The 14566-nt window shown below is 48.7% G+C and overlaps 1 protein-coding gene across 2 annotated transcripts in view; it reads left to right on the top strand.

Annotated features, from left to right (window-relative positions):
• The window catches only part of fmnl2b (formin-like 2b), a 119280-nt gene that overhangs the window by 83544 nt on the left and 21170 nt on the right, over positions 1-14566 (top strand). For both annotated transcript variants that reach the window (XM_060918972.1, XM_060918973.1), the window contains exons 19-21: positions 64-132; positions 229-309; positions 12674-12803. In XM_060918972.1, coding sequence (XP_060774955.1) covers positions 64-132; positions 229-309; positions 12674-12803 — 280 coding nt within the window. The remainder of the gene's footprint in view (positions 1-63; positions 133-228; positions 310-12673; positions 12804-14566) is intronic.

Raw genomic sequence — 14566 nt, 5'->3', positions numbered from 1 at the left:
CTTGATGTAAAACTAGAATGGGTATGGATATGGATATTTATATCTACATCTTTCTTTTCCCAGCAACTTCATGCAATCATCGCTGCATCTGTGTCCATTAAATCCTCCCAGAAGTTGAAGAAAATCCTTGAAGTGAGTCGAACTCTTTATACACAGCTGCACTTTCTACAAAGTTTCTACAATTCCCCATCTCACTCTTTACCATTTTTTTAATCTTTCATTTATTAGATCATTCTGGCTCTGGGGAACTACATGAACAGCAGTAAGAGAGGAGCTGTGTATGGCTTCAAGCTTCAAAGTTTAGATCTGGTGAGTTTGCAGTCACTTCAGTTTTTAGTGTGCTTTCATGTATGCAGCGTTTAGTCCATTTGAATCAACCCTCGTGTGTTTTCCTATTTGGTACGGGTATTTTTGAACATGGCAAAAACCATCGGTCTGAGAGCGATTCGACTCTGAGTTGATTCGACTACAGGAATCAAATATGCTGTGTGTTTTGGGCTGTTTAGAGTATTTATAGTAGATACTGTATGAATGAGCTGCTAAACTGAGCCTTGAGGTAAGGGTGGGCAATATGACCAAAACACATTCACATCACAGTATTTAACAGTTATTCCACGAAATCGAGTCGTACATGAGCTGATAGCCAACGAGGCGCAGAGCTATAACCTGTGTATGACGAGACTGAGTGGAATAACTGTTTTATTCTATCCACAGTCACTGGATTTTGAGAACCAGAGCATTTTTATCTTTATTTTTTATAAATTCGATAAATAAAAACTTTATACAAAACGTCTGACAAAATCATTTCCGCTTAGAATGTAAACAAACTGGCGAAATGGCAGTAGCAATTTGTGAAAAATGCGATAATAATAATTATTGAAAAATTAAAAAAAGATACGCTCTTACCATTAAATACTTTCATTACATATTTTGTTGCTTCTTTTGTATTTTGGGGGGTTTTCTTCTTCTTCTTTAGGGTTTTTTTGGCGGTTGACAAACCAACTTATAGGTGCGTTACCGCCACCGACTGGGCTGGAGTGTGGAACAAGCGATCGCTCTCTCTATTGTGTTGTGCCCGCAGGCAGGTCCTTCCCTATAGTCTCCGCTCCATGGCACTCCGCTTGACTAATATGTAGGGGCCACCATTCTTTATCCTGTCTAATGTTCCTATCCATTGTCTTCCTGGAGGCCTCTTCCTGTCCATTCTCCCCTCTATGACTACAGAGAGAAGATCCCCATGATGCAGAGTATTGCCGAGCCAGGCATTCTGCCTTCCATTGATGATGGATATAATGGACCTCCTCTCGCCGACGCACCGAAGTACTTCCTCATTACATATTTTGTCGGAACAAGAGATGTTCTTCACCTTCCTCCAAAGCCACATTTTGCAATTTTCTAGCCTTCGTACCTCCTCCTTCCTTAAGGACCACAATTCGGCTCCATAAAATAGAGTGCTCCAGATGATAGTCTTGATCATTCTCTTCTTCAGATCAAGGTTGAAGGTTTTTGTCAACAGTTCTTTCCTTTTAGAAAACACATCCTTCGCCCAGGCTGTTCTCGATCTGATATCTTTCTCACAGTATCTGTCCTGTGTGATCAGGCTCCCACGGTAGTTGATTTGCGTTACTTGATTTTAGTTGTTCACCCTCAGGAAAAATTGCAAATTCTTTACCAGGTCTCTTGCTGATTTTCATTACCTTAGTCTTCTTTATGTTGATCTTCATTCCATATTCCACAGCGGCCTCCTGCATTTTATCCATCATGAGCTGTAGACCCTCAGCAGAGCTGGCTATTGTTGCTTGGTCATCCGCATATCGCACTGTCTTGATGAGACGGCCTCCCACTCGAATTCCTTCATTCACATCACTTAAGGCTTCTTAAGTGAACAGGAGATATTGGGGGAGAAAAATGTTCTTTTAGCTATTTCTGTTTCTTTTAAGTACTTAATAATTTTGGGTTTGTTTTTGAGTAGAGTTTTTATTTCATCCTCGGTTCAGCAACATGCTCCACAATTTTGTTTTTCTCTATTCACAGTATATGAGCTGATATCCTAGTAGTAGAGTAGCTAATCAGAGCATGCGATTGCTCATATCCAGTGAATGTGGATAGAATAATTCTAGATATTTCCATGATATCAAAATCCCTTTCTATGATATCAGAGTCGCTACCGTGCCAGGACCTGGTCTTCCCAGGCAGTCTCCTGTCCAAGTACTAACCAGGCGCTTAAGGCGCATTGGGAGGCACCGATCTCCGTTTCTATAGCCCTCAGTCTCTCGCCTGTTACATAGCTAGGGTTACAATGGGGGGCTGTTTCTCTGATAACCATGAGAGTTTGACTCCCTACTCACATCTGTAATGCAGCGTGCCTCACCAGATAGCAGTAGGTACCATTTTTATGATGGTCTTTGGTATGACCCGACTGCAGGTAGCGCTCATGATCTCCCAATTGAGAGGCAGACATGCTATTTCTATGATATACAGTCCTGTGCAAAAGCCTTAGGCATCCTATTCAGGGGTCAATCGATTGGCAGACAGAGTAATAAGGGCTAGACTAAAGAGTAACAAGAACAAAACAATAACGAGGGTCGAGAACACGATAAGGCAGGCACAATAACAAGGCTTGATATGACAGGTAAGACACTGAACAATACTTCGCATTGAGTGAGTGTGGAAGAGGTGTTTATATAGCGTGGGCTGATTAACCAGGAAATGAGTGACAGGTGTAATTAATAGACAGGCGATAGAGGGCACTGTGGTTCTTGGGTGTTGTAGTTCAGATCGGCCATGTTTGTAGTCTGACTGGAAGTGGCGCTCTCTATCGCGTTACTGACATAACCCCCACCCCTGAGGAGCTCCCTTCAGGAGCTACACTCTTCCTAGGATGCCCCTTCCTTCTGGGTGTGGGCTTGTCGGAGTGTTGGTTGTGAAATTTTTGGGTAAGGAGAGGGTCTAGGATGTCCTTAGCTCCCACCCAGCTTTGTTCCTCTGGTCCATAGCCCTCCCAATCTACCAGGTACTCTAGCTGACCTCTTCTACGTCTAGAGTCTAGGATCCCATTTACCTGGTAGATGGGTTCTCCTTCTGGGCCAGGAGGTGGGTGGTTGGGGGTGGGCATGTTCTCAGACAGGGGACCCTGGATGAAGGGTTTGAGGCAGGAAACGTGGAAGGTGGGTGACTGTGAGGTGGAAGCTCAAGTCTATAGGAAACCTCATTGATGCGCCGGTGCACCTTGTACAGTTCGATGTGGTGTGCCTGTAATTTTAGGCATGTGTTGGGTTCCCTAAGGTCCCTGGTGGACATCCATACCCAATCATCAGGAGAGTACTCGGGGTTGTTGCGCCGGTGCTTATCGGCGTATTCCTTGTACTTGGCATTAACTGACGTGATGCATTGGTGAACTTCCTCCCAAATCAACTGGCTACAGGTGAACCACTCCTCCACAGCCTGTACCCGTGCTGGAGAGTCGTCCCAAGGAAACAGGGGAGGTTGGTAGCTGAGCATACACTGGAAGGGTGTAAGTTGTGTGGCTGAGTGCTTGAGAGAGTTTTCCGCGTATTCAGCCCATGGGATGAATCGGGCCCAGTCCCCTTGGTTTCGCGTGCAGAAGGTTCTGAGGAAACATCCTATTTCTTGGTTGGCTCTCTCTATCTGGCCATTTGACTGGGGATGATATCCCGAAGTGAGGCTCACCAAGACCCCTAGCCACTCCATGAAGCTGGCCCACAGATGAGAGATGAATTGAGGGCCACGGTCGGTATGTCTTCTGGGATGCCGAAGTATTGGAACATGTGCTGGAATAATAATTCGGCGGCCTGAAATGCTGTGGGTAGGCCGGATAATGGGATGAGTCTCAGCACCTTGGAGAAGCGGTCAGTGATGACCAAAACTGTGGAGTTACCTTGGGATGGCAGCAGGTCACTGATGAAGTCAATTGCCAGGTGGGACCATGGTCTCTGAGGCACAAGAAGAGGGCATAGTTTGCCACCCGGAGGAGTTCGAGGGACCTTGGCTTGAGCGCACTCAGTGCATGAAGAGATGAAACGAATTATCTCAGTCAGCATGTTCTTCCACCAGTACTTGTTTCACAGCAGTTGGTGGGTGCGATGGCTGCTAGGATGACCAGTGGCAGGAGAAGTGTGTGCCCACGTGATGAGTCTGCTCCTGAGATGATTAGGGACATACAGGCAGCCCGGTGGGCAGTGACTGGAGGATTCTGTTGTTGTGAGTCCCTTATCTCCCTGTTGAGGTCCCAAGTAATTGCCTGGACGAAGCATTCAGGTGCCAGGATGGGATGAGGTTCCTGGTTGTGAAGAGACGGGCTGAAGATGCGTGACAGGGCATCAGCCTTGGTGTTTTTGGTGCCAGGATGATAGGATATTGTGAAGTTGAAACGGGTGAAGAACAGTGCCCATTGGGCTTGGCGTGGGTTCAGTCTCTTTGCCTTCTTGAGATACTTGAGGTTTTTAAGATCAGTAAAAATGACAAAGGGGTGTGTGGCCCCCTCCAACCAGTGCCTGCATTCCTCTAAGGTGAGCTTAATGGTCAGTAGCTCTCGGTTCCCGATGTCATAGTTTCTTTTTGCTGGAGTGAGCTTTTTGGAGAAGAATGCTACTAAGTGGAGCTTGGGGCTTTTGCCAAAGTGCTGAGAGAGAACTCCTCCTACACCAATCTCGGAGGTCAAAGGTCGGGTCGGGTCCAGATGCTGAAGGATAGAGGCTGTGGTAAAAGCCATTATGAGCCTGTCGAAGTCCTCTTTGGCTGTGGGGTTCCAGTGGAGGCGTTTGGGTCCCTTCTTCAGGAGAGAGGTTGGGGCACCACGAGGGTGCTGAACACTCTAATGAAACGACGATAAAAGTTTGCGATGTCTATGAAACGTTGGAGCTCCTTCACCGAGGTGGGTATGGGCCAGGATGTGACTGCAGTTACCTTGGAGGGGTCCATGCTGACCCCCTCAGCACTGATGATGTAGCCCAGGAAGGAGCTCTTACGCATGTGAAATTCACACTTCTCAGCCTTGACATAGGGATGATTCTTAGACAGGCACTTGAGTACTGATCGAACATGGTTGTGATGACTATCTTTGTCAGGGGAGTAGATCAGGATGTCATTGATGTAAGTTATGACATACCTCCCCAATATGTCTCGCAGCACATTGTTAATGAGGCACTGGAGCACGCTTGGCATCAAAGAGAGGCCATAATGTTAGGACTAGGACTGTTTTGGCCTCTAGAGGCCGCTGTTATTTCCTTTTCATGTCGTGTTTATTTTGGCCTCTAGAGGCCGCCACTGTTCCTGTGTTTTGTGTTTGTGTTAATTGCCTAATTATCTTCACCTGTGTCCTTAATTAGTTTGTCTATTTATACCCCTGAGTTCAGTCCTCTTGTCACGGAGTCTTTGTGCTGTTATGTTTATCTCCAGTTTCCTTTGTACTGTGTTTTTTGATCTTCCTAGCTTTTGTATTTTTGCACTTTGCTTTTCTTTTGGATTATACTCTTTGGTTTTTTTGTTGTCTTTTGTTTTGCCCTGTATATAGTGTATATAGTTTAAATAAACCTTTTGATTCTTTTTCTACTTCCGCCTCACGCCTCTGCATTTGAGTCATCCCCCTGGTGGCCTAGTGGGGGTTTGCTGGATTATCACACCAACGAACCAGGTTCGAATCCCAGCAAAACCCTAACAGAAAGACTCCGTCATGACCGACTCAGCAGAGGCTGCTTCAACTGTCTACCCGGCCAACCTTCAGGGAATTATGGCAGCTTTGACACGCTTCGGAGCGACCATGGACGCTCATGGACGTACGCTCACCAGCCAACGTGAGGCCCTCGCTCGCCACGAGGAACTGCTTCAGCAAATTGGGAAAACCCTGGCACAGCTGACATCTCTGCCTGCATCTCCTGCTCCTGATCCAGTTCCTGCTCCTGATCCAGCTCCCACTCCTGCTCCAGTGCCTCCTGCAATGCTGCCTTCTTCACCTCGCGAACCCAGCCTTCCTGCACCACAGAGGTATGACGGCAAGCACAGTGAGTGCCGAGAGTTCCTTACCCAGTGTCAACTCACCTTTGAGCTTCAGCCTACCACCTACACTACGGATCGCCGCAAGATTGCCTTTGTGATCACCTTATTAGCTGGTAAGGCGCGAGCCTGGGCTACTGCTATCTGGCAAAGACAGGGACCTGAGTGCTTTGATTTCCAGCTGTTTTCTGAAGAGATGCTTCGGGTCTTCGATCAGGCAGACATCAGTACCGACGCAGCCCGAAAGCTCATGTCCATCCGGCAAGGAGGAAGCGTCGCAGATTACGCCATCTCGTTCCGAACACTCGCAGCAGTAAGTGGATGGAACGAGACTGCCCTGGTGTCAGCCTTCCACCATGGTCTGTCTGACCCCATCAAGGACGGTCTGGCCTCTATTGGATGCCCAAGTGACCTCGAAACCCTCATCTCACATGCTATTCATCTGGACAACAGGATGAGAGAACGCCACCAAGCCTTGAGCCCCCCCAGCCTCCCTACCTCTACCTGGAGACCGTCTACCTCCTTCAGTGACTGTCCAGAACCCATGCAAGTGGGTCGTACTCGCCTCTCCGCATCTGAGAGGGAGCGCAGAAGGAGGGACAAGTGCTGCATCTACTGTGGCAAGCCTGGTCACTTCCGAGCATCATGTCCCGAACTCTTGGGAAAAGGACCGCCCCGTCCAGCCGAGGGAGGGTTGTGACGGGGCCTACCCTCTCTCCCGGACTCCCTGGCCAAGGAATCTACATCCCGGTCTCCATCTCCTGGGGTGAGTCTGTCCACTCTTGTCAAGCTTTGATAGACTCAGGGGCGGCTGGGAACTTTATGGATATTCACTTCGCCCAAAGCATCAATATTCCGACTGCACCTCTTGAAGTCCCACTGTCTGTGTCTGCCCTCGATGGCCAAGCGTTAGGTGATGGAAGAGTCACCCAAGTTACTTCTCCTGTTTTCCTCCAGTCTCAAGGTCACAAGGAAGAAATATCCCTGCACCTGATTCCTTCACCTGAGTTCCCAGTTATTCTAGGCCTTCCTTGGCTTACTCGCCACAACCCTCGCATAGACTGGGTAACAAGCCAGGTTGTGGAATGGGGCCCTGCATGCCATGCCTCTTGTCTGCTCTCTAGCTCTCCTGTGTCTCCTGCCGAGCCCCCTTATCTCACCGAGTTATCTCAAGTTCCCACAGAGTACTGGGATCTCAAGGAGGTATTCAGCAAGAGCAGGGCCGCCGTTCTTCCTCCGCACCGGGCCTACGACTGTGCCATCGACTTGCTCCCTGGGACTACCCCTCCTCGTGGCAGACTGTTTTCACTCTCTCAGCCAGAACGCAAGGCCATGGAGGAATACCTCAAAGATGCCCTGGTCTCTGGGTTTATTCGACCCTCCACTTCACCTGCTGGAGCCGGCTTCTTCTTTGTCGGCAAGAAGGATGGGGGGCTCCGACCATGTATTGATTACAGGGGCCTGAATAAGATCACTGTGCGCAACCGATATCCCCTTCCGCTGATGTCCACAGCTTTCGACCTGCTCCAAGGCGCCACCGTCTTCACCAAGTTGGACCTACGGAACGCATACCACCTCATCCGTATCCGACAGGGAGACGAGTGGAAGACTGCCTTTAACACCCCGTCTGGGCACTACGAATACCAGGTGATGCCCTTCGGACTCACCAACGCACCAGCTGTTTTTCAGGCCCTAATCAACGACGTCTTAAGGGACATGATTAACCTATACGTTTTTGTCTACCTCGACGACATCCTTATCTTTTCCAAGACCGTGCAGGAGCACCGCCACCATGTCCGCCAGGTTCTCCAGAGGCTGCTACAGAACAATCTGTTCGCCAAGGCCCAGAAATGCGAATTTCATGTTCCCGAGGTCTCCTTTCTGGGATTTATTGTACGGACAGGCCAACTCCAAATGGACCCTGCCAAGACCCTGGCCGTCCGGGATTGGCCTACTCCCAAGTCCGTTAAGGAGGTTCAGCGGTTCTTAGGATTCGCTAACTTCTACCGCAAGTTCATCAGGAACTTCAGTTCTGTGGCAGCACCCATGTCTGACCTCACCAAAGGGACAGGTGGATCTTATGGCTGGTCTCCTCAGGCAGAAAAGGCGTTCAAAGACCTCAAGGACCGCTTCTGCACGGCACCCATTCTGGTTCTCCCGGACACCTCCCAACCATTCATCGTGGAGGTGGACGCCTCGGACAGTGGTGTCGGCGCGGTGCTCTCTCAACGTTCGGAAGGAAAGCTGCACCCCTGCGCTTACTTCTCCCACCGCCTGAGTCCTGCTGAGTCCCGGTACGATGTGGGGGATCGAGAACTGCTAGCGGTCAAACTGGCCCTTGAGGAGTGGAGGCACTGGCTGGAGGGAGCACAACATCCATTCCTGGTTTGGACTGACCACAAGAACCTGGAGTACCTCCAGCAAGCCAAGAGACTGAACCCTCGACAGGCTAGGTGGGCCCTGTTTTTCAGTCGGTTTGACTTCACCCTCTCATACCGCCCCGGCTCCAAGAACACCAAACCTGACGCACTGTCCAGACTGTTCTCTGCCACTAACAGGGAGAATGAAGTCGGGCCTATTATCCCTGTGTCCCGGATTGTGGCCCCTGTCCGCTGGGGTATTGAGGAGGCTGTCCGACGAGCCCAACGCCAGGACCCCGGTCCTGGGACGGGGCCACCAGGCCTCTTGTACGTCCCACATCAAGCCCGGGCCAAGGTTCTCCAGTGGGGTCACTCTTCCCCTCTCACCGCCCACCCGGGAGCTCGGAGGACCCTGGACTTCCTGAAAAGACGCTTCTGGTGGCCTAACATGGAGAAGGAAGTAAGGTCATTTGTCCTGTCCTGTGAGGTTTGCACCAGAACCAAGAACCCACGACAGCGTCCCCAGGGTCTCCTGCATCCTCTGACCATTCCCCGGCGTCCCTGGTCCCACGTGGCAGTCGACTTTATCACGGGTCTCCCTGAGTCACAAGGTAACACGGTCATTTTGGTCTTAGTTGACAGATTCTCCAAGGCCTGCCGCTTCATACCACTGTGCAAACTCCCCTCTGCTCTTGAAACTGCGAAACTTTTGTTTAATCATGTCTTCCGAGTCTTTGGTCTTCCACAGGACATCGTCTCAGACCGAGGGCCCCAGTTCTCCTCCCGAGTGTGGCACGGGTTCTGCAAGGTCATCGGAGCCACTGCCAGCCTCTCCTCTGGGTTTCACCCACAGTCCAATGGTCAGACGGAGAGGCTCAACCAGGACCTGGAAACCACCCTGCGAGGCCTGGCTATGGATAACCCGACATCGTGGAGCACCTGGCTGCCATGGGCGGAGTACGCCCACAACACCCTGCAGTCATCGGCCACCAAGCTGTCGCCATTCCAGTGCCAATTCGGGTTCCAGCCACCTCTGTTCCCAGACCAGGAGGAGGACGCGGGGGTGCCCTCGGTCAACCAATATGTGAGACGGTGTCGCAAGACCTGGAGCAAGGTCAGGAAGACCCTCATACAGACCTCCAGAACCAACCAGACTCAGGCCAACCGCCATAGAAGACCTGCACACGCTTTCCGCCCTGGGCAGCGTGTTTGGCTGTCCACTAAGGACCTTCCACTGCGGGTGGAGAACCGCAAGCTTGCTCCTCGCTACATTGGCCCCTTCAAGGTGGTGCGCAGGGTGAACCCTGTCTCCTACCGGCTCCAGTTGCCCCGGACTCTGAGGATCAACCCCACTTTCCATGTTTCCCTGTTACGGCCCGTACTGACATCTACGTATGCCCCTGCCCCTAGGAACCCCCCACCCCCCCGCATCTTCCAGGGGCAGACTGTGTTCACTGTGAATCGCCTGCTTGACTCCCGCCGGGTCCGCGGCGGGTTGCAATATCTGGTGGACTGGGAGGGCTATGGTCCTGAGGAGCGCTGCTGGGTTCCTGCTCGGGATGTCCTTGATAAAGAACTATGTCGGGACTTCCATTCGGCCCATCCGGATCGCCCTGGGAACGTCAGGAGACGCTCCTAGAGGGGGGGGTCCTGTTAGGACTAGGACTGTTTTGGCCTCTAGAGGCCGCTGTTATTTCCTTTTCATGTCGTGTTTATTTTGGCCTCTAGAGGCCGCCACTGTTCCTGTGTTTTGTGTTTGTGTTAATTGCCTAATTATCTTCACCTGTGTCCTTAATTAGTTTGTCTATTTATACCCCTGAGTTCAGTCCTCTTGTCACGGAGTCTTTGTGCTGTTATGTTTATCTCCAGTTTCCTTTGTACTGTGTTTTTTGATCTTCCTAGCTTTTGTATTTTTGCACTTTGCTTTTCTTTTGGATTATACTCTTTGGTTTTTTTGTTGTCTTTTGTTTTGCCCTGTATATAGTGTATATAGTTTAAATAAACCTTTTGATTCTTTTTCTACTTCCGCCTCACGCCTCTGCATTTGAGTCATCCCCCTGGTGGCCTAGTGGGGGTTTGCTGGATTATCACACCAACGAACCAGGTTCGAATCCCAGCAAAACCCTAACACATAATGCATGATCCGGTACTCAAAATGGCTGGTACTGAAGGCAGTCTTCCACTCATTGCCCTAGCAGATGCGGACCAGGTTGTAAGCACTACATAGGTCAAGCTTGGAGAAGATCATGGCGCTGCAGAGCTGTTCCAATGCAGAGGGCACAAGTGGAAGTGGATACAGGTATTTCACTGTTATCTGATTGAGTCCTCGAAAGTCTATACATGGACGAAGTCTGCCCCCTCTCTCCTCCACGAAAAAGAATCCTGCTGACGCTGGTGAAGTGGATGGGCATATGTACCCCTGCTTGAGGGCCTCCTGTATGTACTCTTCCATAACAGCTTGTTTGTTCTGGGACAGAGGGTAAATGCGGCTGTGGTTGGTAGAAGATTACTATGTACCTGGATGACTGAGTATCTTCACAGATATGTTTCTACGCACTTTGGGATGAGTTCCCTTCGACTGGTGCGGGAGTATGAGAGGACTTCCAGAAAACTGGCAGACATCTTAGCCAGAGAGGATCGTTCATTTTTGTCAACCTGGAACGACCATCACTGAACAGAGGTGGGTGTCTATGACATCTATCAGCCACCTACAATGCAGCCATCAGCATTCTGATTCGGATTCTATGATGATCCATACGAGGATAAATACTTGATACTCCCTATTAGACAGACAGAACTGAGGATGCCTTTTGGACGAGAGGCGAAACGTCTTCAAGACTTTTCAAGCAAGTCCAGTTGCTCTCTTCTACCAACCACAGATTACTATGTACCTGGATGACTGAGTATCTTCACAGATATGCACGGGAGAGGTCTGGGAGGTGACAAGGCCCTCCCCTATGGGGCCTCCATCGATGGACCGGATGCCGAGTGGGCTCTGCAGTGAGTTTGTGGGCATATTGAACCTCTGGACAACTGAGCTGGTGATGAAGTTTCCCTCTGCCCCTGAATCAATAAACGCTGACAGCATGTGGGTTGAGCAAAATAGTTTCAGTACTACTGGAAGCTTGAAAGATCGAGATCCTAGTGATCTCTTGGGACTCACCGAATCAGCCTTGGTCTCCTCAGAGCTGGTGCATGGCGGGTGGACTGGACACTGGACGATAGGGTGACTGGAGCTCCCGCAATAGAAGCACAAGCCCTCCTTCTCTCTCCGATCTCGTTCGGAGCGTTTCAGGCGAGCATGAGAAACTTCCATGGGAGAGGGAGAATCAGAGGTCATGGCAGGCTTGGCTTCCTCCTGGAGGAATGGGCGGCTGGAAAGCAGATGGTCTAGCCGAATGGCAAGATCAATGAGAGCGTCCAGAATGAGATGTTCATTGTAGCATGCTAGTTCACTCAATACCGAGGGGTGAAGTCCTTGGCAAAACACTGCCTTTAATGCTGGCTCATTCCATCCACTGGCGGCTGCAAGAGTCCGGAAATCTCGGGCATAATCGGCAACTGTCCTTGAACCTTGGGTGATGGTGAGTAGGCTCTCACTGACTTCAATTCCCTCTGGTTCATGATCGAACACATGCTTGAAGAACTCCAGAAAGCTGTCGTAGGAGGTGGTGTGTTTGCCTCCGCTCCTCCACACTGTGCTGGCCCGTTGTAGTGCTTTGCCGGTTAAAAGTGAAAGAAATCCAGCAATCTTGTATTTATCCGAGAGGTGTGGGAGCGAGGAGAAGTACATGGAGCACTGCAGCAGAAGCCCCTTGCAGATGATTTTGTGATACTCGACGTACATGGCTTATAGCCAACTCAGTGCTACGCGTCTTGTCGGCTATCAGCTCATGTACCACTCGATTTTGTGGAATAACTGTTAATTATCTAGTAAAGTACTTATTGATATAATTAGTGTATGTAGTAATTTATTGAATGCTGACTTTGTGATTTCTGTGCACATTTAGCAAAACTTTGTTGACCATTTTTTATATCACTATATTTCTGATCAACAAATGAAAGTGTTTCAGCGCATTTCCAGCATTACACCCCTTTAGCCAATGTGTCTTTTTGTATCAGAAAAATTTCGCTCTGATATAAAAAGCAAACAGCAAACAGACTCAGCTAACACACGTGTGAAATCACTCTTAGATAATGAGGCTTGTTTTATGTGCAGAAGTTTCTGTCATCCCTTTTGTATTATTTACACGTATTCTCATTATACACTATGGTCAAATCTGAATCTTTCTTGATCATAGTTGCTGGAGACCAAGTCCACAGACAGGAAGCAGACCCTTCTACACTACATTGCTAATGTGGTGAGGGAGAAATATGCTGCTGTGAGCATGTTCTACAATGAACTTCATTATGTCGAGAAAGCTGCTGCTGGTAAGACTCGATTTATTATCACAAAGAAAAGCAGTTTGATGTAACTGTATCCTTAATATAGATGGATCTGTATTTATATTCGGTCCTTTGATATAAACATTTACGTCCATGGCTGGCAGTTTTAAGGTTTTGGCTGTGTAAGGGTTAATATGAAATCTCAGTATTATGTCAAACATCCAGCAAAAAGAGTGAAAGAAAAAATATCAAAATGTGATAAAATGATTTTAAAGAACTGCTGAATTTAGGCATGCTTATAAATACCAGTGTGAGAATTATCAAAGCATGGCATACTGTCTAAAATAGCATGTCCTGAAATGTTTTATTCTTCTTATACCACAGCAATTTGCCAAAAATGACAAGTTTTTATTTATTAAAGAATGGCATGTCATACTTTTGAGCTTTTCATAGTTACATTAAAAATTGTGGAACATCAGGAAAACAAATTCATTCCTTTTATCATTGTGATGATCTAATGCACAAAGTAACATATATAATTGTCCAAGCTTGTCTCTCTAAATGAGCTACACAAAATGGCTCAAGCAATGAGAATCAGGCTGTTCAATCCGAAATACACGAACCTACCAAATTATAAAATTATTAGTTATTAGCTCACTGGCCGTAGCCCGGACGAAACCCACGCGGACACGGGGAGAACATGCAAACTCCGCACAGAAAGGCCCTCGCCAGCCACTGGGCTCGAACCTGGACCTTCTTGCTGTGAGGCAACAGCGCTAACCACTGCACCACCATGCCGCCGCCAATGATTATTATTATTTATTTTTTAGCTCACCGGCCATAGTCACTGATTTAGCTCACCGGCCAGAGCCAGTGATTTAGCTCATCGACCATAGCCAGTGATTTAGCTCACCAGTCATAGCCAATGATTTAGCTCACCGGCCAGAGCCATTGTTTTAGCTCACCGGCCACAGCCAGTGTTTTAGCTCACCGGCCATAGCCAATGATTTAGCTCACTGGCCACAGCCAATGATTTAGCTCACTGACCCCAGCCACTGATTTAGCTCACCAGCCATAGCCAATGTTTTAGCTTATCAGCCATAGCTGATGATTTAGCTCACCGGCCATAGCTAATGTTTTAGCTTATCAGCCATAGCTGATGATTTAGCTCACCGGCCATAGCCAGTAATGTAGCTCACGGGTCATAGCCAATGATTTAGCTCATCAATCATAGCCAATGATTTAGCTCATCGACCATAGCCAATGATTTAGCTCACTATCCACAGCCAATGTTTTAGCTCACCATCCACAGCCAATGTTTTAGCTCATCAACCATAGCCAATGATTTAGCTTACCAGCCATAGCCAATGTTTTAACTCACCGGCCATACCCAGTGATTTAGCTCACCGGCCATAGCCAATGATTTAGCTCACCAGCCACAGCCAATGTTTTAGCTCACCAGCCATAGCCAATGTTTTAGCTCATCAGCCATAGCTGATGATTTAGCTCACTGGCCATAGCCAATGATTTAGCTCATCAACCAGAGCCAGTGTTTTAGCTCATCAACCATAGCCAATGTTTTAGCTCATCAACCATAGCCAATGATTTAGCTTACCAGCCATAGCCAATGTTTTAGCTCACCAGCCATAGCCAGTGATTTAGCTCACTGGCCATAGCCAATGTTTTATCTCACCGGCCATAGTCAGGGATTTAGCTCAACGGCCATGGCCAATGTTTTAGCTCACCGGCCATAGGCGATAATTTAGCTCACCGGCCATAGCCGATGAGCTATTGCCATCACACGGCGT

This window comes from Neoarius graeffei, chromosome 4, assembly GCF_027579695.1.
Source record: "Neoarius graeffei isolate fNeoGra1 chromosome 4, fNeoGra1.pri, whole genome shotgun sequence".
NCBI lineage: Eukaryota > Metazoa > Chordata > Actinopteri > Siluriformes > Ariidae > Neoarius > Neoarius graeffei.
Note: the sequence above shows the minus strand (reverse complement) of the source record. Positions and strands in the feature narration are given on the sequence as shown.